The sequence below is a fragment of the Nerophis ophidion genome, linkage group LG03, assembly GCF_033978795.1.
Source record: "Nerophis ophidion isolate RoL-2023_Sa linkage group LG03, RoL_Noph_v1.0, whole genome shotgun sequence".
Taxonomy (NCBI): Eukaryota; Metazoa; Chordata; class Actinopteri; order Syngnathiformes; family Syngnathidae; genus Nerophis; species Nerophis ophidion.
The window spans coordinates 74,190,109-74,213,874 of NC_084613.1; the positions used below are offsets into that span (position 1 = coordinate 74,190,109).

The 23,766-nt window shown below is 39.6% G+C and overlaps 1 protein-coding gene across 9 annotated transcripts in view; it reads left to right on the plus strand.

Moving 5' to 3' along the window:
- The window catches only part of meis2a (Meis homeobox 2a), a 250,098-nt gene that overhangs the window by 18,190 nt on the left and 208,142 nt on the right, over positions 1 to 23,766 (plus strand). For all 9 annotated transcript variants that reach the window (XM_061896042.1, XM_061896044.1, XM_061896045.1 and 6 more), the window contains exon 7: positions 7,823 to 7,937. In XM_061896042.1, the coding sequence (XP_061752026.1) occupies positions 7,823 to 7,937 (115 nt within the window). The remainder of the gene's footprint in view (positions 1 to 7,822; positions 7,938 to 23,766) is intronic.

Below are 23,766 nucleotides of genomic sequence, written 5' to 3' on the forward strand. Positions count from 1 at the left end.
CCCAGGGGAGCCCGGCAGCCGCTCGTCTCTTAGTCTTTTCCGGGACTCAATTTAGACAAAATGGTAAAAAAAAACAAAAAAACAACCCCATGTCTTTCTTGGACTGTTGATACATTTGTACAGTCTTCTCTTTGTTTTCCTTTTGTACGCACGACTCTAAGGAATCGCAGGGAACTGAGAAGTGGGTTGAGGTTTGCGGGAAGCCTCGGTGCAGAGCCGTGTTTGTTTGCCTTGGGCCTCTTCTTCTCTTCCAGCGCCAGCCTCGCATTTAGGGTGTTTTTGCGACAACCGACGGTATCGACTCTTCAGTCTGAGGAAATTCCACTTCGACTCTGCCGTCATGTGGCACTGATAAAGCCTTTCCTGTACCAGCGGAGTGTACCCAGTTTCCTAGTGGGCAGAGCAACGGGAAAGGACGGACTGTAGGACTGTAAAAACCTTGCAAGTTCGCTTGTGGACATTTTCCTTGAATGTTTTTGGTGCGCTATGTTAGCGGGATTGCAGGAAAAAAACATTTATCTGATTTCCATTACAAGAATTAGTGTTAAGAACCAAGAGAAACCATTACATTTTGGTGAGGATGGTGTTATAAACAATGGAAATATGTGCAATACTCCCACCTACAGTAGAAGTCATTTCTGTCCGATGTACTTTACGATATACAATAAAGTCACACACACACTAGGTGTGGTGAAATTCCCCTCTGCATTTGACCCATCCCCTTGTTCCACCCCCTCGGAGGTGAGGGGAGCGGTGAGCAGCAGCAGTGGCCACGCTCGGGAATCATTTTGGTGATTTAACCCCCAATTCCAACCCTTGATATGGAGTGCTAAGCAGGGAGGTAATGGGTCCCGTTTTTATAGTCTTTGGTTTGACTCGACCGGGGTTTGAACTCACAACTTACCAATCTCAGGGCGGACACTCTATCCACAGTGGACCCGTAGACCGTAAGTTTAGTTTCAATACAGATTGTTTGTTGTGAAAAATACCGTTACAAACTAGCTGTTACAGTAGCAGGTTTACGTACAATACCATATTTTACAATGGCAATCTGTATACATTTTTCATATATTGTTCGTATAACCGTATGACTTCTGTCCGATCAAAATTACGACATACAATAACCGTAGACCCCAAGTTTATAGTTTTACATAAACATTTTTGTTTCTGTTTGCTGATTGTTGTCTCTTATGTATGCTGTTAATGTAGCTGGTTTACGCAAAAAATATATATAATTTATTTTACATAACCGACCGGTTTGCATTGATCAGTACCCTCACCTACATTAATGGACTATAACAGGAACCTCTGTCCGAGCAAATTTTTAGACATACAATAACAGTAAGTTTATGCTTTTATGTACAGATTTTTTTTTTCACTGTTATGAATACTGTTAAAAAGTAGTTGTTACAGTTGCAGGTTTACGCACAATAACATATTTTACAATGGCAATCAGTTCCTATTGTTCATATATTGTTCGTATAACCGTATGACTACAGTCCGATCAAAGTTACGACATACAATAACTGTAGACCTCAAGTTTATAGTTTAACGTAAACATTTTTGTTTCTGTTTAATGATTATCTCTTATGAATGCTGTTAATGTAGCTGGTTTGCGCAAAAAAATTATATAATTTATTCTACATAACCGACCGGTTTGCATTGATCAGTACCCTCACCTATATTACTGGACTACAACAGGAACCTCTGTCCGAGCAAATTTTTAGACATACAATAACAGTAAGTTTATGCTTTTATGTACAGATTTTTTTTTTTCACTGTTATGAATACTGTTAAAAACTAGTTGTTACGGTAGCAAGTTTTCGTACAATAACATATTTTACAATGGCAATCAAAAGAATTGTATAATTTATTTTACATAACCGACCGGTTTGCATTGACCAGTACCCTCACATACATTGCTTGACTATAACAGGAACCTCTGTCCGATCCAATTTTTAGATATACAATAACAGTACGCGGTAAGTTTATGGTTTTAAGTACAGATTTTTTTTATTTTTTTTTTCTGTTACAAATATTGTTTTACACATGCTCTTATAGCAGCAGGTTTAGGCACGATAACATTTTACAATGGCAGTCAGTTCGCATTCAGTACCAGAGTATAACAGTATAACTTCTGTCTGATCAAAATTATGACATACAATTACAGTAGAACCTAAGTTTATAGTTTTTAAATAAACATTTCTTTTTCTGTTTGCTGATTGTTATCTCTTATGAATACTGTTGCACACAAGCTGTTATAGTAGCTGGTTTACGCAAAAAAATATATAATCTATTTTACATTAGCGACCAGTTTGTATTGACCAGTACCGTACTATAACAGAAACTTATGTCCGATCCAATTTTTAGACATACAATAACACTAGACGGTAAGTTATAGTTTTAAGTACAGATTTTTGGTTTTGTTTGCAGTTACGATTATTGTTAAACACTAGCTGTTATAGTAGCAGGTTTACGCACAATATAATATTTTTTTCAAAGGCAGTCAGTTTGTATTGTTCATTAACGCCACTTTTGGTACTGGAGTATAACTGTAAAACTTCTTCCCGATCAAAATTACGACGTACAATGACCTTAGAACCTAAGTTTCTCGTTTTAAATAAACATTTTTGTTTCTGTTTGCTGATTATGTTATGAATAATGTTACACGCAAGCTGTTTTAGTACCTGGTTTACGTAAAAAAATATATAATCTATTTTACATTAGCGACCAGTTTGTATTGACCAGTTCCAGACTATAACAGAAACTTATGTCCAATCCAATTTTTAGACATACAATAACACTAGATGATAAGTTTATAGTTTTAAGTACAGATTTCTGGTTTTCTTTGCAGTTACGATTATTGTTAAACACTAGCTGTTATTGTAGCAGGTTTAAGCAAAACAAATCAGACGCCATTTTACATTAGCAACCAGTTTGTTCTGCTCATCACGCCATCTAAAGCTCTGACTGTGGAACAGCTGTGTCTGTAACTAGTAACCAATCAAATTTACAACCTTCATAAGGAAATTTGAAAGCTATAAGGCGTGTTTTTTTCTGTTTTCCCTTACGGCTAGTACTACAAGCCAGCTAGCTCTGACAGTTGATTAGTTGGATTCGTAATACTAGTACAAGTTGTAGTACTACAAGCTAGCTGCTAAGATAAACGGATTACACAAAAAATTCTTCAGAAACCATATAGCATTTCTTTCGCAGTTAGCAACCAGCTTATAATGCTCATTACCGCCACCTGCAACATTAACTGTCCGATCATATTTACGACATATATTAACTGTAGACCTAAAGTTTACAATTAAAAGTTGCTCTCTGACTGTATTCTTTTCCAAACATTTTACACATTAGTTGTTAAGCTAGCAAGTTGGCGCAAACAATTCCATTTTGCATTGGATGGCAGTCGGTAGCTAGTTTGCATTGCTCATTACTGCCATCTACAGTATCAGAGGCGGAACAGTTGCAGCCATAACTTGAGTAAGATCAAATTTAAGCTGAAAATGTATTTAAAATTCAAAAATGCATGTTTGTTTTGGTTTATTTTACAGAAAATATTCTAAGATAGCTTGTATTGTACACGAGTTACACAAAAACAAACAATGAAGACCAAGTAGCATTGCTGGAGTCAGTGGCCATGCATTTTAATGTAACATGATATGTTTGGTTAAAAAGTTAAAAATAAAATAATAGTAACAAAGTAGCTGAACTCTAAAACTACAGAAAACAATTTGTTTGTATAAACTACTACACGAAAGCTGTTAAGCAAGTAGGACGGTAAGAAAAACTGTTAAATCAAATTCCTTGTTGGGCGGTAACTAGAGATGTCCGATAATGGCTTTTTTGCTGATATCCGATATTCCGATATTGCCCAACACTTAATTGCCGATTCCGATATTAACCGATACGGTCGTGGAATTAACACATTATCATGCCTAATTTTGTTGTGATGCCCCGCTGGATGCATTAAACAATGTAACACGGTTTTCCAAAATAAATCTACTCAAGTTATGGAAAACAATGCCAACATGGCACTGCCATATTTATTATTGAAGTCACAAAGTGCATTATTTTTTTTAACATGCCTCGAAACAGCAGCTTGAAATTTGGGACATGCTCTCCCTGAGCGCATGAGAAGGTTGAGGTGGACGGGGTTGAGGTGGGAGGGGTCAGGGGGTAGCCGGGGGTGTATATTGTAGCGTCCCGGAAGAGTTAGTGCTGCAAAGGGTTCTGGGTATTTGTTCTGTTGTGTTTATGTTGTGTTACGGTGCGGATGTTCTCCCGAAATGTGTTTGTCATTCTGGTTTGGTGTGGGTTCACAGTGTGACGCATATTTGTAACAGTGTTAAAGTTGTCTATACGGCCACCCTCAGTGTGACCTGTATGGCTGTTGACCAAGTATGGCTTGCGTTCACTTGTGGGTGAAAAGCCGTAGATATTATGTGATTGGGCCGGCATGCCAATACAGTGCCTGAAAGGCACGCCCCCATTATTGATGTCCAGGTGGAAATTGGGAGAAATTCGGGAGTGTCAGACCTTGGTCCGCTTTGCCGGCAGTAAGTCGGACCCATTTCCAGTGAGGGTTGGACTCCGCCATGCCTGCCCTTTGTCACCGATTCTGTTCATATCTTTTATGGACAGAATTTCTAGGCGCAGTCAGGGCGTTAAGGGGATCCGGTTTGGTGGCTGCAGGATTAGGTCTCTGCTTTTTGCAGATGATGTGGTCCTGATGGCTTCAACTGGCCAGGATTTTCAGCTCTCATTGGATTGGTTCGCAGTCGAGTGTGAAGCGACTGGGATGAGAATCAGCACCTCCAAGTCCGACTCCAGGGTTCTCGCCCGGGAAAGGGTGGAGTGCCATCTCCAGGTTGGGGAGGAGATCTTGCCCCAAGAGGAGGAGTTCGACTACCTCGGAGTCTTGTTCACGCGTGAAGGAAAAGTGGATCGTGAGATCGACAGCCGGATCGGTGCAGCCTCTTCAGTAATGTGGACGCTGTATAAATCCGTTGTGGTGAAGAAGGAGCTGAGCCGGAAGGCTAAGCTCTCAATTTACCGGTCGATCTACATTCCCATCCTCACCTATGGTCATAACTTTGGGTTATGACCGAAAGGACAAGATCACGGGTACAAGCGGACGAAATGAGTTTCCTCCGCCGGGTTGTGGGTCTCTCTCTTAGAGATAGGGTGAGAAGCTCTGTCATCCGGGGGGAGCTCAAAGCAAAGCCGCTGCTCCACATCCAGAGGAGCCAGATGAGGTGGTTCGGTTATCTGGTTAGGATGCCACCCGAACACCTCCCTAGGGAGGTGTTTAGGGCACGTCCGACCGGCAGGAGGCCACGGGGAAGACCCAGGTCACGTTGGGAAGACTAAGTCTCCCGGCTGAGCTGGGAACGCCTCGGGACCCCCCGGGAGTAGCTGGACGAAGTGGCTGGGGAGAGGTAAGTGTGGGCTTCTATGCTTAGACTGCTGCCCCCGCGATAAGCGGAAGAAAATGGATGGATGGATGGTTGACCCGGGAGATTTTCGGGAGAGGCACTGAAATTCGGGAGTCTCCCAGGAAAATCAGGAGGGTTGGCAAGTATGACTGGGAGACGCAACTGCTCTATACCTCTCACTACGTCCGTGTACCACTCCATCCATCCATCCATCCATCTTCTTCCGCTTATCTGATGACGGGTTGCGGGGGAAACAGCCCAAGCAGTGAAACCCAGACTACCCTCTCCCCACCCACTTCGTCTAGCTCTTCCCGGGGGATCCCGAGGCGTTCCCAGGCCAGCCGGGAGACATAGTTTTCCCAACGTGTCCTGGGGCTTCCCCGTGGCCTCTTACTGGTTGGACGTGCCCTAAACACCTCCCTAGGGAGGCGTTCGGGTGGCATCCTGACCTGATGCCCGAACCACCTCATCTGGCTCCTCTCGATGTGAAGGAGCAGCGGCTTTACTTTGAGTTCCTCCCGGATGGCAGAGCTTCTCACCCTATCTCTAAGGGAGAGCCCCGCCACACGGCGGAGGAAACTCATTTCGGCCGCTTGTACCCGTGATCTTATCCTTTCGGTCATGACCCAAAGCTCATGACCATAGGTGAGGATGGGAATGTAGATCAACCGGTAAATTGAGAGCTTTGCCTTCAGGCTCAACTCCTTCTTTACCACAACGGATCGGTACAACGTCCGCATTACTGAAGACGCCGCACCGATCCGCCTGTCGATCTCACGATCCACTCTTCCCCCACTCGTGAACAAGACTCCTAGGTACTTGAACTCCTCCACTTGGGGCAGGGTCTCCTCCCCAACCCGGAGATGGCCCTCCACCCTTTTCCGGGCGAGAACCATGGACTCGGACTCGAGTCCATACAGCGGCGTTTTAAAAAGTCATACATTTTACTTTTTGAAACTGATACCAGGGCTTCATGGTGGCAGAGGGGTTAGTGCATCTGCCTCACAATACGAAGGTCCTGAGTTGTCCTGGGTTCAATCCCGGGCTCTTTCTGTGTGGAGTTTGCATGTCCTCCCCGTGAATGCGTGGGTTCCCTCCGGGTACTCCGGCTTCCTCCCACTTCCAAAGACCTGCACCTGGGGATAGGTTGATTGGCAACACTAAATTGGCCCTAGTGTGTGAATGTGGGTGTGAATGTTGTCTGTCTATCTGTGTTGGCCCTGCGATGAGGTGGCGACTTGTCCTAGGTGTAACCCGCCTTCTGCCCGATTGTAGCTGAGATAGGCACCAGCGCCCCCCGCGACACCAAAGGGAATAAGCGGTAGAAAATTGATGGATGGATGGATGAAACTGATACCGATATTTTTCGATATTACATTTTGAAGCATTTATCGTCCGATAATATCGTCAGTCCGATATTATCGGACATCTGTAGCGGTAACACATAGGTACGACAATTAAAATAATTTGGTCAAAAAACCTTCGTGCCGTTATTTTAGCTTGTTCAACTATGACTTCTCCTTCATGTTTTTTCAGTTAGCATGTTAGCATCTAATTTGTCGTGCACATAACTATTAATTGAACTTACACCCGTCATTAAGAATAACAACAAAAGGCGCGCCTGGTTATTTCCCGCTGGGGGTTTTCTCTCACGTACGATATATCACTCAAGCGGCGAAGCTAACAGGGAGCAACCGACCACAAACTGCCGTTGTTATTATTGTTTCTCTTCAAGCTTGGCTCGGGCCTCCTTCCGTAGTTTTCCGATTATTAAAAAGTGAGCGTGTGTGCATGTTTATACATCTCGCTCGTATTATGTCATGGTCGTGTGTGTGTGTGTGTGTGTGTGTTTTATACAAGCCTCTGTGGGCGTGTGCACATTTTTGGCAGATTAGCAGGAGAATCACTGTCATATCTTATTTTCATTTCTGACAGCAGTAATGATTAATGGCGTCTGTGGTGTGTTTGGACTCCTTTACCTCTGTTTTTACGCACTTGACACGGAAGTCTTGCTCGGTTCTGCTGCAATCATAAGAAAAAGGGAGGAAATAAAAGAAAAGCGGCCCTGGGTTTTTTAGCCAATTACTCGGCAGAGCTCGTTTTGCAGAGCAGCATTGGAAGGGTTTTGCTCTCCTGCATTAATGAAGCCGCTGATTGTTTTGACTTATTGCCAGCTGCTTTAGTGCATTTGTTTCTTCTGTCTGTTCTTTTTTTTGGGAACACATGTCACTCATATGGTCTTTCTCTCTTTTCTTCCCGGCTCTCCCGCCGCTCCTGGTTTTGTGGTCTCGGTTGGGGAATGTGGATGGATGCACGCACGGATACCGCTTTGGCTCTTCCATCTCCTGACAAAAAAACCCAAAACAAACAAACCTCAGAATCCAGCGTCCTGGAGAGACCACGATGACGCCGTCTCCACGCACTCGGCCGGCACACCGGGACCCTCCAGCGGGGGGCACGCTTCGCAGAGCGGAGACAACAGCAGCGAACAAGGTGAGCAACAACAACAACACGCCTGTTGACACTGTCCAAATCCCACCAAGGCTCTCTGGAATAATGCGCCTGGAAAGCCGTGCAGAGTTCCACCTGTGAGACAGGAGCTACTAAGGATTAACCTCATGCATTTAGCTTTTTCTTTGGCTTTTTTGGGGTGGTCTTTAAGCATTCCTTGTAAGACAAAGCCTCAACATAATGTGTCAACACTCGTCATAATGCTATATAATGGTTTGCCTGGTGTTTTTTTGCACGGTTTAATATCAACTGTGCTTAGCTTCTTTTTGCACTTGTGAAACCAGGAAGTGGGATTTTATCTTGTTGAAAAAGTAAGAGGGTTTCACTTTCACCCCCTTTTGACTTGCATTTGTTATGCCTATCAGACTATTTTTATTGTTTTTACATTGTATAACTGATTAACGGGTGATCAGCTTTTTTTTTTACATTTGTGTAACCAGGAAGTGGGATTTAATGTTGTTAAAAAAGTAAGACCTATAAGGTGCTTAAGGATGTGACTCACACCACCTTTTGAGTGACCTTTGTTATAAATATAAGACTATTTTATTGTTTTTAAATTGTATAACCCTTTAACTGGTGATTTGCATATTTTTACACCTGTGTAACCAGGAAGTGAGATTTTATATTGTTAAAAAAGTAAGACCTATAAGATGCTTCAGGATGTGACTTACACCACCTTTTGTCTGGCCTTTGTTATAAATATAAGACTATTTTACTGCTTTTACATTGTTTAACCATTTAACGGATAATTCTCTTATTTTTACACTTGTGTAACCAGGAAGTGGGGTTTTATCTTGTTGAAAAAGTAAGACCTATAAGGTGCTTAAGGGTTTCACTTACACCACCTTTTGTCTGGCCTTTGTTATAAATATAAGACTATTTTATTGCTTTTACATTGTATAACCTTTTAACAGATAATTGGCTTGTTTATACACTTGTGTGACCAGGAAGTGCGATTTAATGTTGTTAAAAAAGTAAGACCTATAAGATGCTTTAGAATGTGACTTACACCACCTTTTGTCTGGCCTTTGTTATAAATATAAGACTATTTTATTGTATTTAGACTGTATAACCCTTTAACTGGTGATCCATTTCTTTTTACACCTGTGTAACTAGGAAGTGGAATTTTATATTGTTGAAAAAGTAAGACCTATATGGTGCTTGTGGATGTGACTTACACCACCTTTTGATTAGCATTTTTTGTAAATATAAGACTATTTTTATTGTTTTTACATTGCGTAACCCTTTAACTGGTGATATGCATATTTTCACACCTGTGTAACCAGAAAGTGAGATTTTATGTTAAAAAAGTAAGACCACTAAGGTGCTTCAGGATGTGACTTACACCACCTTTTGATTGGCATTTTTTTATAAATATAAGACTATTTTATTGTTTTTACATTGTATAACCTTTTAACTGGTGATCCGCTTATTTTTACACTTGTGTGACCAGCAAGTGGAATTTAATATAGTTAAAGAGTAAGACATATAAAGTGCTTCAGGATGTGATTCACACCACCTTTTGACTGGCATTTGTTATAAATATAAGACTATTTTATTGCTTTTACATTGTTTAATGGATAATTCGCTTATTTTTACACTTGTGCAACCAGGAAGTGGGTTTTTTAGGTTGTTAAAAAAGTAAGACCCATAAGGTGCTTCAGGGTGTGACTTACACCACCTTTTCACTGGCATTTGTTATAAACCTAAAACTATTTTATTGTTTTTACATTGTATAACCCTTTAACTGGTGATATACATCTTTTTGCACCTGTGTAAGCAGGAAGTGGGATTTTATGTTAAAAAAGTAAAACCTATAAGGTGCTTGAGGATGTGACTCACACCACCTTTTGTCTGGCCTTTGTTATAAAAATACGACTTTTTTTATTGTTTTTACATTGTATAGCCGTTTAACGGATGATTCGCTTGTATTTACACTTGTGTGACCAGGAAGTGGGATGTTGTTAAAAAAGTAACACCTATAAGGTGCTTCAGGATGTGACTCACACCACCTTTTTTTTATAAATATAAGACTATTTTATTGTTTTTACACTGTACAACCCTTTAACTGGTGATATGCATATTTTAACACCTTTGTAACCAGAAAGTCAGATTTTATATTGTTAAAAAAGTAAGACCTCTAAGGTGCTTCAGGATGTGACTTACACCATGTTTTGACTGGCATTTGTTATTAATATAATACTATTATATTGATTTTACATTGTATAACTGTTTAACTGGTGATTCACTTATTTTTACACTTGTGCGACCAGGAAGTGGGATTTAATGTTGTTAAAAAGTAAGACCTATAAGGTGCTTTAGGGTTTGACTTACACCCCCTATTGACTTGCATTTGTTTTACCTATTAGATTATTTTTATTGTTTTTACATTTTAACGGGTCATCCGCTTTTGACTGGCCTTTGTTATAAACACAAGACTTTTTTGTTTTGTTTTTACATTTAATAGCCGTTTAATGGGTGATCCACTTCTTTTTACACCTGTGTAACCAGGAAGTGAGATTTTATGTTAAAAAAGTAAGACCTATAGGGTGGTTGAGGATGTGACTTACACCCACTTTTGACTGGCATTTGTGATCAATTTCAGACTATTTTTTTGATGTTATATTGTATAGCCGTTTAACGGGTGATCCGCTTCTTTTTACACTTGTGTAACCAGGAAGTGAGATTTTATGTTAAATAACTAAGACCTATAGGGTGCTTGAGGATGTGACTTACACCCACTTTTGACTGGTATTTGTTATAAATATAAGACTATTTTATTGTTTTTACATTGTATAACCCTTTAACTGGTGATTTGCTTCTTTTTACACTTGTGTAAGCAGGGAAGTGGGATCTTATGTTAAAAAAACTGAGACCTATAAGGTGCTTGAGGATAGGCCTTACGGGTATGAAAAGTGGCTAACTTCTTTGTCACATTTTGACTGGCCTTTGTTATAAATATAAGACTATTTTATTGTTTTTATATTGTATAACCGTTTTACTGGATGATTCGCTTGTATTTACACTTGTGTGCCCAGGAAGTGGGATGTTGTTAAAAAAGTAAGACCTATAAGGTGCTTCAGGATGTGACTCACACCACCTTTTGACTGGCATTTGTTATAAATATAAGACTATTTTATTGTTTTTACATTGTATAACCGTTTAACTGGTGATCCGCTTATTTTTACACTTGTGTGACCAGCAAGTGGTATTTAATGTTGTTAACAAAGTAAGACATATAAGGTGCTTCAGGATGTGATTCACACCACCTTTTGACAGGCATTTGTTATAAATACCAAATACTCTCATCAGTAAACAATACACACAAACATATGAAACAGATGGTTTGTGTCATGTTTGTCCTCAAACAAACATACTAAAACATTTTTTTTTTGCCACTTTCAATCAATCAATCAATGTTTACTTATATAGCCCTAAATCACTAGTGTCTCAAAGGGCTGCACAAACCACTACGACATCCTCGGTAGGCCCACATAAGGGCAAGGAAAACTCACACCCAGTGGGACGTCGGTGACAATAATGACTATGAGAACCTTGGAGAGGAGGAAAGCAATGGATGTCGAGCGGGTCCAACATGATACTGTGAAAGTTCAATCCATAATGGATCCAACACAGTCGAATCCTTGTTCAAAAAATGCTCCGGGGATTTAGTCACAAAGCTCACATGTCATATGTGGGCGTTTGTTTTGTCTTCAGCAGCAGTTCACTTATTTTTACACTTCACGCCAAATTCCACAAAGAAAGTGTTAAAAAGCGACATGGTTTGTTGTAGTTTAGTATGAAGAGTGGCTAACTTCTTTTTTTACACTTGTATGCCAGTGGCAGTTGCCTGCGTGGTAAATGAAGTGTCCGCCCTGAGATCGGTAGGTTGTGTGTTCACACCACACCAAAGACTATAAAAATGGGACCCATTACCTTCCTGCTTGGCAATCAGCATCAATACATTGTATTTGGGGGTTAAATCACCAAAAATTATTCCCGGGCGTGGCCACCGCTGCCGCTCACTGCTCCCCTCGCTTCCCAGGGGTTGATCAAGGGTGATGGGTCAAATGCAGAGGGTCATTTCAACACACCTAGTGTGTGTGTGACTATCATTTGTACTTTAACTTTAACTTATTAGTGTTTGCAACCCCAGGGGATTTTAATCAGCCAATGCCAGCACTTTAACATGCGAGCCCTCACAGCTCAACCCAGTACCTTCCTGGTTTACGTTTGGATTATCCTTTATTTTGACTGGCGTCCATGTAAACACAGTCACACCTCAAAATGAAGGCGCTTATCCACTGTTACAGTCAAACATCCCCGAGTGATGCGTCGCAGCCTCGTTCAAAATAAATAAATAAATAAAAATGCTCTCCAGATACTATTTTGAGAGACAACAAAAGCTGGTGACTAAGAGAGTATTTCTTGCCAGTTCTTGCTGGCGTTAAAAAAAAAAAAAAAAAAAAAAAAAAAAAACAGACATTAAGTTCAACAGAACTCTAATTATGTCTCAGTGGTATCCAACACACAACCTGCCAAACAGGAATAAAGCATTTCAAAACAAACGTATTGGAATGTCTTACAGATAGTGTGCGCCAGTCACAGCTTTCTGTCCTGATTGGCTCGTCACGCTCCACATCCATGCTGACGTGATCAAAAATGCTTCCCGTCCAATTCGCCGGGCTAAAAATATTCATCACGTGCCAGCGTGGCGCTAACCCAGATGATCGAAGGCACGTTTTCCTTTTCTGCGCGCCTCTCCAGGCTTTTGCATGACATTTCATCACAGACACACACACAAACACACACACTACGTCAGGAGGGAGCGTGCTTGTTGTGTTTTATTGTTTTGCCAATAAGTGATCAAATGTATTGATGGATGGTTTTGCTCTGTGGTGGAGCCTGTTTTGAAATGATCTTCTCTTTAGACCATTACTGAACCACAGACGTCTGTGGTCGCCTAGTCGGGTTGCAGGGCGATGAAATAGCTTGGCTAGCAACAGCGCACGTTTTTTTCCCGCTCAGAAGTGTTGCCAGTAAAGGGAATATTATCTGTTATATTAAGAATTGTGTGGATTTTCGAGAATTAGTACAACCTGGATATACTTGAATATTGGCAAAATAAAGCTTTTCTTTTATTTATTAAATGTTTTCCGTGGTTGTGGCCACACATAACGCTCATGTTGACGGAAAATGGTCCCTAATCAAGAGCAGAGTGAAGTGAAAATAATTATATTTATATAGCGCTTTTTCTCTAGTATCTCAAAGCGCTTTACATAGTGAAACCCAATATCTAAGTTAAATTTAAACCAGTGTGGGTGGCACTGGGAGCAGGTGGGTAAAGTGTCTTGCCCAAGGACACAACAGCAGTGACTAGGATGGCGGAAGCGGGAATCGAACCTGCAACCCTCAAGTTGCTGGCACGGCCACTCTACCAACCGAGCTAAAACAGATAAAACTACGTATTTTTAGCAGTATTCTCTTTTAACTTATATGACAAAACTGACTATTTTGTATTATTTTAAATGTATGTTTAACACTTAGACATTTTTTATAATGCATTGGCTTTATTTTTTTAATACGTCAAATACGGACTTACAATGTTTTTTTGTTTTTTTTTTACAAAATCAAACAAACAAAAATATTTAAATTTATGGTTTTTCCAATGCAAAAAAAATCTATGACTGTAGCTCTGTACATATTGCTTATGTTGATGGAAAATAGTTCCTGTAATAAATCAAAAAATATATTGATGCCCATTTTTAATAATAATTTATTTTTGCATATACTTTATATGAAACATTGTTTTTGTTAATATTTTAACATTATTTTTAATACTTTTGAAATAAATTAAGGGATTTTAATCATTTTTTTTATATTTCAAAATGTTAGTTTAGATCAGGGGTTGTTGTTGTTTTTGAAGCCCTATAAACATATATTGGAAAAAAAAATCAATAGATTTATTTTTTTGGACTTAACACTATCCATCCATCCATTTTCTACCGCTTATTCCCTTTTGGGGTGGCGGAGGGCGCTGGCGCCTATCTCAGCTACAATCGGGCGGAAGGCGGTGTACACCCTGGACAAGTCGCCACCTCATCGCAGGACTTAACACTATAAATTTCGATTATTATAATATACAGTACAGGCCAAAATTTTGGACACACCTTCTCAATGAATGCGTTTTCTTTATTTTCATGACTCTTTACATATTAGATTGTCACTGAAGGCATCACAACTATGAATTAACACAACAATAAAAGGTGAAATAACTGAAAACATCTTTTTATATTCTAGTTTCCTCAAAATAGCCACCCTTTGCTCTGATTACTGATTTGCACACTCTTGGCATTCTCTTGATGAGCTTCAAGAGGTAGTCATCTGTAAGGGGTTTTCACTTCACAGGTGTCGTAGTTTTGATGCCTTCAGGGACAATCTACAATGTAAATAGTCATGAAAATAAATGAAAACATATTGAAATGAGAAGGTGTGTCCAAACTTTTGACCTGTACTGTAAATATATTTTTTTACAGTACAGGGACGGCGTGGCGCAGTGGGAGAGTGGCCGTCCGCAATCCGAGGGTCCCGGGTTCAAATCCCACCTAGTACCAACCTCGTCACGTCCGTTGTGTCCTGAGCAAGACACTTCACCCTTGCTCCTGATGGGTGCTGGTTGGCGCCTTGCATGGCAGCTCCCTCCATCAGTGTGTGAATGTGTGTGTGAATGGGTAAATGTGGAAGTAGTGTCAAAGCACTTTGAGTACCTTGAAGGTAGAAAAGCTCTATACAAGTACAACCCATTTATCATTTATTTATTTACAGAAAAAAATGTGCATTGCATCTGCGGATATTTATCTGGATAAGCAAAAAAAAAATCTAATTTGTTGGATTTCCAATACAAAACAATTTGATATGCATGTTTGTTTGTTTTTAGCAGGATTACACATATTATTGAGAAAGGTGTAAAATTTTCCGAACATAATACTATGCATTAATGTCAAACTCCTGCAAAAATTTAGCAAATTAATATAAAATAAATGTCGAAGTACCTTGATAAGTAAATTTAGCTATCAAAAGCTGTTTAAAGACTTACAAAACGGCGTGGCAGGCATAATCATCATTTAGCTGATTGTTTGGAATTATTTTGGTTAATCCCATTTTGAGACATGCACCTGGGGATAGGTTGATTGGCAACACTAAATTGGCCCTAGTGTGTGAATGTGAGTGTGAATGTTGTCTGTCTATCTGTGTTGGCCCTGCGATGAGGTGGCGACTTGTCCAGGGTGTACCCCGCCTTCCGCCCGATTGTAGCTGAGATAGGCGCCAGCGCCCCCCGCGACCCCAAAAGCGAATAAGCGGTAGAAAATGGATGGATGGACGGATGAAACTGATACCGATATTTTTCGATATTACATTTTGAAGCATTTATCGGTCGATGATATCGGCAGTCCGATATTATCGGACATCTGTAGCGGTAACACATAGGTACGACAATTAAAATAATTTGGTCAAAAAACCTTAGTGCCGTTATTTTAGCTTGTTCAACTATGACTTCGGGGGGCGCTGGCGCCTATTTCAGCTACAATCGGGCGGAAGGCAGGGTACACCCTGGACAAGTCGCCACCTCATCGCAGGGCCAACACAGATAGACAGACAACATTCACACTCACATTCACACACTAGGGCCAATTTTTAGTGTTGCCAATCAACCTATCCCCAGGTGCATGTCTTTGGAAGTGGGAGGAAGCCGGAGGGAACCCACGCATTCACGGGGAGAACATGCAAACTCCACACAGAAAGATCCCGAGCCTGGATTTGAACCCAGGACTGCAGGACCTTCGTATTGTGAGGCAGACGCACTAACCCCTCTGCCACCGTGAAGCCCTGGATGGATCCCATTTTGAACTCAATTTGGCCACAGCCCGCAGAGGCGCTGTTGATACTGTCTCAACCCCTTTGCTCTCTAAAGCAGAAAAACATCAAAGCAAACTTTTCAACAGCAAACCTTAAAATGCACGCGTTTTCTAATCGTAAACAATCAGTGTTTAAAAAACAGAAGCGTCGGATGAAGGCTAAGGAGGAAGGACGAAGACAGGAGGGAGGCGATATAGGGGGAGGAGAGAAACAAATGCACTGCCTATTGATTATCTTACACACATAAGTACAAGTGACCTGTAATCCACAGAGCACTTATCGACTCCTGTCCGCACCGTATCCAGTAACAGCCAATCAATACGTTGCCAAAGAAGGTTACGGTACGGCGTTATGCTCTGAGCCAAGATATGACAACACATCGCACGACATAATAAATAAAATAATAAAAAAAAAATGTAATGTAATAAAATATAAGATGCAGCTGGGATAAGCTCCATAGAGAGGGACAATTGGATGAATAATATCATGTAAAATGATATCTGATAAAATAAGGAACACATGTTATATTATTAGGTCATTGAATATATTAGGTTAAATTATTTTTCAGAAATGTTTTTCTACATGCACATTTTTTTGATGATAATACTAACAACAATATTAATAATAAATAATATATCTAGTAAATAAAATATATTATTCATTTTATCAATATAAAAAAAAATCTGAAAGTTTTAGATCAATTATTGTTCTTGAATATTTTGTACGGTGTAGTTAAAATAATATATATATTTTTTATAATATTATGAGAATACATATTTTCTTAAGTTATTATATAGGTTAGGTTTAAAATTTATTAATATACTAATGCAAATAGTATTATTATTGTAGATAATAAAAAAATATACAGTACAGGCCAAAAGTTTGGACACACCTTCTCCTCGTTCAATGCGTTTTCTTTATTTTCATGACTATTTACATTGTAAATAAAACATTGTAGATTGGCACTGAAGGCATCAAAACCATGAATGAACACAAAAAAGTGAAAAAACTGAAAACATGTTTTATATTCTAGCTTCTTCAAAAATAGCCACCCTTTGCTCTGATTACTGATTTGCACACTCTTGGCATTCTCTCGATGAGCTGCAAGCACACTTTTGAAGTGAAAACCATTTCAGGTGACTACCTCTTGAAGCTATATCAATCCAATCCACTTTATTTGTATAGCACATTTAAACAAAACATTTTTCCGAAGTGCTGCACAACAATATTAAAAACAATATTCAAATATTATCCTTAACTCCACCAATGACTGAATAAAAACAAACAATAAATACGTATAAAAATAATATAAAAAAAAATATGAGTAAAAACGGTTTTAAAGGGTAAAACCAATTAAAACAGGAAAGAGAAATCAAAATTTCTATTCATTACCACTCACGTAGTGTTAAAAGCCAAAGAATAAAAGATAGTATATGAATATACATTTATATTTCTATTCTCTACTATACCAACATTAATAATGCTACCAATATCATTATTGGTATTGGTATTATTGGGTGGTATAGGTCGGTTGGTAGAGCGGCCGTGCCAACAACTTGAGGGTTGCAAGTTCGATCCCTGCTTCTGCCATCCGAGTCAATGCCGTTGTGTCCTTGGGCAAGACAGTTTACCCACCTGCTCACCCACCCTGGTTTAATTGTAACTTAGCTATTCACTATGTAAAGCGCTTTGAGTCACTTGAGGAAAAAGCGCTATATAAATATAATTCACTCCATATTATTATTTTATATTTATTATTAATAATAATAATAGAAATATATATATTTTTATCTCAATATTATTTTTACTAATACCAATATTATTATCATTAATGCCAATATTATTATTATTATTATTATTATTATTATTATTATTACTATTAGTGTGAAGTGGGGACCAAATGTCGAAATGTCCACACATCAGGGCTATGATACCCCCCCGTACACCCTTAATAATAACAACATAATATAATAATGAAAATGATATAGTATGATAGCCACAAAGCCACACATAAATTAAATCAATAACACAGAATTATTTGTATTGGTTGGTTGGCGGCCGAGAGTGGAGTCGGCTCTCTTGGTTGCTTTGTTGGGTCTGCTCCTGTCCCTGGCCATGTTCTCTCCACCCCAGCAGAGGCCACCACAGTGTATATGTTTCTTTTACTTTTAATTCATAGCTGTATGTAGAAGTGGCTGGTTGCATCAGCTCTGCTCTTTTAATGTCTTTAATGTCCTTTGTTTTCTTTGATGTTTGATGTTGCAAGAGGGATGTCTACTATGGCTACGAGTTGGGTTTTTTCCCCTTGGCCTCAGTCTGCACCCCCCTCTGCAGGGGCCCAAGCTTAGACCCATTTTTTTATTTTATTTTAATCTTTTATTTTTTTCTTCCATTCCCCCCACTTGTTTACCTGTTTCTCACCTTTTTGTAAGGGGCGCCGGAAGTTGGCAGACCCGTCAGCGGTCCTGTTCTGTCTCCCTGTAATGTTTGTCTGATCTTGAATGGGATTGTGCTGAAAATTTTAACTATGTCTGATTCTGATTATAAGTATATTCATGACAATAATAATATAATTAATTATAAGGCAAGAGTCAGAGAAAGTGTGAGCCAATGGGAAGGGGAGACGGGGGGGTGGAGAGAGGGCATCTGATTTAATGGTCTAATGAGGCCGTCCTCCAGCCAGTTGTTTTGTGCGAGCCGCGCTCTGACCTTTCGCTCCGCTCGGGAGCCCCGCCGCCTCATTTTTCACATTCTTGCAATTACGTTAACGCTTGAAGCGCTCGCTGACTCCCGACTCTGGACCTCTTCCATCCTGACAGACCCCCCCCCACCCCCCACCCCTTCGCTATATGTTCCCACATAAAATTTGCACCGTGCTCTCTTTCTCTCTCTGGAGTCTGCAGAGAAAATGCGAAATGTGTGCCGGGCTCCAGTAATGGGGTCTTTAACAGCTTGGCCCCTGTTTAAAAGGGGTGAGGGCGAGGATCAGAGTCGACGGCGAAGACGCAGCCGCGAAGCCAAAGTTTAGTGCACGGATGCCGCCGTACTTTCTGCTAACTTTTTTTTTTTCGTTCTTTTCTCCACGCTAACTAACTACGCCAGCTTCTCGTCGACGTGTCGAACTATTAAGTTCAATTATCCGCCGCCTGACCTCCCGGAAATGCTCGCCGCCAGCGCAATTCACCACCTCTGCTTGCGAGTGTGGCTCTGAAGCCGTGCCAAAAAACAATTAAACAAGCGTGTTTCGGCTCCTCCTCGAGGAGTCGTTTACTGTGCAGCAGTAAAGGAAGGTGAATGACTCGCTCGTAGAAGTCAGCAAGGATGGCCGTTAAACTTCTGGCAAATGTGTCATAACTGAGATGAGTGTTTAGCGGCTATACTCCATACAGTAGTAACGTTTAGCACTCCACTACTCCGCTGTCTGGATCTACATGTATGTCGTTCTGTACGTTTGGTCATATTTCATGTTTGTAGCTGGCAGTTAATTTACTAACAAAGCAAATGCGGGCATATTGTCGGCCATTTTTTTTAATTCAGATTACACATGCCAGCTTTTAAACTCCAAGTGAGATAGTTTGAACAGTCTAAAAAGCAGATATTTACAAACTCGTGTTACGCCAAATAATCACTTAATTAGATATTCAAACTGTGTAATGTTACTGTTCACAAATAGTAAACACACTTGTTAAAGGGGAACATTATCACCAGACCCATGTAAGCGTCAATATATACCTTGATGATGCAGAAAAAAGACCATATATTTTTTTAACCGATTTCCGAACTCTAAATGGGTGAATTTTGGCGAATTAAACGCCTTTCTGTTTATCGCGCTGGAGGAGATGACGTCAGAATGTGACGTCGCCGAGGTAATACAGCCGCCATTTTCATTTTCAACACATTACAAACACCGGGTCTCAGCTCTGTTATTTTCCGTTTTTTGACTATTTTTTGGAACCTTGGAGACATCATGCCTCGTCGGTGTAACAACACTAACAGGGAGGGATTCAAGTTGCACCACTGGCCCGAAGATGCGAAAGTGTCTGCCGCCAGACCCCCATCGTATGTGCCAGGGTGTCTCCACATTTTACCGGCGATGCTAAGACAGACATGGCACAGAGATGTATGGATAACCTGCAGATGCATTTGCAACGATAGTCAACGAAATCACAAAGGTGAGTTTTGTTGATGTTGACTGCCAGCTAATCGATGCTAACATGCTACGCTAATCGATGCTAACACGCTATTTATCGGCGGTGCTAAAGCAGACATGGAACAGAGATGTATGGATAACCCTTTAGATGCATTTGCAACTATATTACGTTTCCTTCCACCCACTTTTAATGCGAAAAAAACACTTACCAATCGATGGATTTAAGTTGCTGCAGTGTCAAAAGATGCGAAAGTCCTGATCGTTTGGTCCGCACATTTTACCTGCGATGCTAACGCAGCTATTCGGCCATGCTATGGCTATGAATAGCGTCAATAGCTATTCGCTCAATAGTTTCAGTTTCTTCATCAATACTTTAATACTCCAACCATCTGTTTCAATACATGCGTAATCTGTTGAATCGCTTAAGTCACTGAAATCCGAGTTTGAATCCGAGCTAATGTCACTATATCTTGCTGTGCTATTCCCATTGTTTGTTTACATTGGCAGCACTGTGTGACGTCACAGGGAAATGGCCAGTGTCTTTGCAGAGAGCGAAAATAAGGCACTTTAAAGCTTTATTTAGGGATATTCCGAGACCGGTAAAATTTTGAAAAAAATACAACATGGCACTGGGAACTGATTTTTATTGTTTTTAACCCTTTTGAAATTGTGATAATGTTCCCCTTTAAATAAAACCTTGGTCTAGTTTTTTTAATGAATACCACTACGCCACTGTATTTTAATGTATGTTTTTATTGTGGTACATGGAGAGCCAAACGTTTTCTCGGGTGGTACTTGATGAAAAAAGTTTGAGAACCACTGCTATAGATGATATTTTTGAGAATCAAAATGATCATTCTATGTAAAGAAGTATTGCCCGAGCTCAAGGAAACCCATAAAAATAAATTAAGATAATAGAAAGAAATAAAACAACAGAAAAAAATAGCTTTAGATCAAATGTGAAAAAAGAAAACAAAATTAAATTCTATATAATAATCAATCAATGTTTATTTATATAGACCGATATAGCCTATAGTCTCAAAGTGATGCACAAGCCACGACATCCTTGGTTCGGATCCCACAATAATAATAGTAATAATTTAAAAAATGTCTATTAAAAAAAACATAAAACAATAACAAGTGCGTGTATTTTCATGACTATTTGCATAGTAGATTGTCACTGGAGGCATCAAAACTATGAATGAACAAGTGGAGTTATGTACATAACAACTGAAAACATACATACAGTATCCTAGTTTCTTCAAAATAGCCACCCTTTGCTCTGATTACTGCTTTGCACAGTCTAGGCCTTCTCTCGATGAGCTTCACGCACGCCTGCGAAGTGAAAACTATTTCAGGTGACTACCTCTTGAAGCTCATGGAGAGAATGCCAAGAGTGTGCGAAAAAGTAATCAGAGCAAAGGGTGGCTATTTTTGAAGAAACTACAATATAAAACATGTTTACAGTTATTTCACCTTTTTTTGTAAAGTACATAACTCCACATGTGTTCATTCATAGTTGTGATGCCTTCACTGACAATCTACAATGTAAATAGTCTTGAAAAGGAGAAGGTGTGTCCAAGCATTTGGCCTGTACTGTGTGTATATATATATATATATATATATATATATATATATACGGCGGACTTAATCCATGAAAATATGGAGAAGCTGCTGAGGTTGTGTTTGAATGCAAAGCAGCTGGAAGGAGATATTGTCGAAGACAGTTCTCCAAAGTAAATGCTGTACATTTTTAATACTTTATTTCATATTGCTTTAATGAACATTTGTAGTAAATTCTACTTTGTTTTTCATACAATATTTTGTATCTATTTTCATTTTTATTTTTTGAAAAAAATTCAGCATGTTTCAAGAAACATGCTGAATTTTTTGAAATGCCGCAGTATTTGTGGGTGGCCAAGCACAGAATAAATTAATGATTTTCAACGGGCGACAATGTTTCGCGATATACATTTTTTGAGGTACTCGCTGTGTCACAGATATTAAAATAATAAAGTTGGAGAAACATCCAAAATTTGGATTTACCATATTTCCTTGAATTGCCGCCGGGGCGCTAATTAATTTAAAACATCTTCTCACTCCTGCGCTTACCAAAGGCATGCGGTAAAAGTAAGCATGCACTAAATATTTTAAAGCCTCTTCTCGCTCCGGCACTTACCAAAGGCATGCGGTAAAAATTGGAGTGTGATGTATGCTTGGACCTTATATATATATATATATATATATATTTTTTTTTTTTTATTAAATCAACATAAAAATACACAAGATACACTTTCAATTAGTGCATTAACCCCCCCAAAGAAAACCCCACCCTCCCCCATTCACACTCATCCACACCCACTCACACAAAAAAGGGTTATTTCTTTCTGCTACCAAAATTCTGGTTCCCACAACATATATAACACAGTCTGCAAGGGACACAGTCCCTGAAACACACATGATTGTGTGTGTCGCCGGTCCACTAACACTATCATTAATTACTATTTTTAATATAATTTTTTTATATGATTTTACTTTCTTTTTTATTCAAGAAAATGTCATTTTTTTCCTTTTTTTTAATCTCATTTTATTTTATTCCCCAAAAAAAAAAAGGCATGCAGTAAAAATTTGAGTGCGATGTAAGCTTGGACCTTATATCCTACTGAATAGCTCCTAATTTTCTTCCCTTTATGTGATTTCAAATTACCGGTATTGAAATAATTCTCAAATGATGACAGGGGAAGTGTCACTCGTGACGTCAGGAGATTGACCAGGCGGTAATACTAAGCATGCGCTAATTATTTTGAGAAGCGATTTTGACCCGGCAGTAATTCAAGGGAGGCGCATACTATATGCCCTGCGGCGATTCAAGGAAATACGGTACATGCTTTTATACATGCTATCCCACCTTTTTTAGATTAGATTAGATTAGATAGTACTTTATTTATTCCGTCAGGAGAGTTCCTTCAGGAAAATTAAAATTTTCAGCACAATCCCATTCAAGATCGGACAAACATTACAGGGAGACAGAACAGGATCGCTGACGGGTCTGCCGGCTTCCAGCGCCCCTTACAAAAAAGGTGATATACAGGTAAACAAGTGGGGGGGAATGGGAGAAAAAAATAGAAGATTAAAATAAAATAAAACAATCGGTCTTAGCCTGGGCCCTGGAGAGGGCGTGCAGACTGAGGCCAAGGGAAAAAAACAACTCTTAGCCATAGAACACATCCCTCTTACATGTGTGTAAGAGGGAAACATCAAAGAAGAAAAAAGACATTGAAGACATTGAATACAACCAGACACTTCTACATACAGCTATGAATAAAAAGTAAAAGAAACATTTCCACTGTAGTGGATATGTTTCTTTGTTTTTTTGTAAGGGGCGTCAGAATTTGGCAGACCCGTCAGCGATCCTGTTCTGTCTCCCTGTAATGTTTGTCTGATCCTGAATGGGATTGTGCTGAAAATGTTGATTTCCCCTCAGGGATGAACAAATTATTTCTGATTCTGATTCTGATTACTTGCATGGTGTTTAGAATGGCGATACAAAAACAAACAAACAGTCAAACGCATACCAAAGTAACAAGTCATGCTATGACCTCAAACCCCATGACATTGCAATAGCCTTGCTCAGGGTGATAGTAGCGCACACGCAGTGTCGTCATTTTCAACCTAACGGAGACTTTTCCAATTAGCTGGGATTACTTGAACAAGTGCAGATGCGGAAAAAAGAGCAAAAACCAT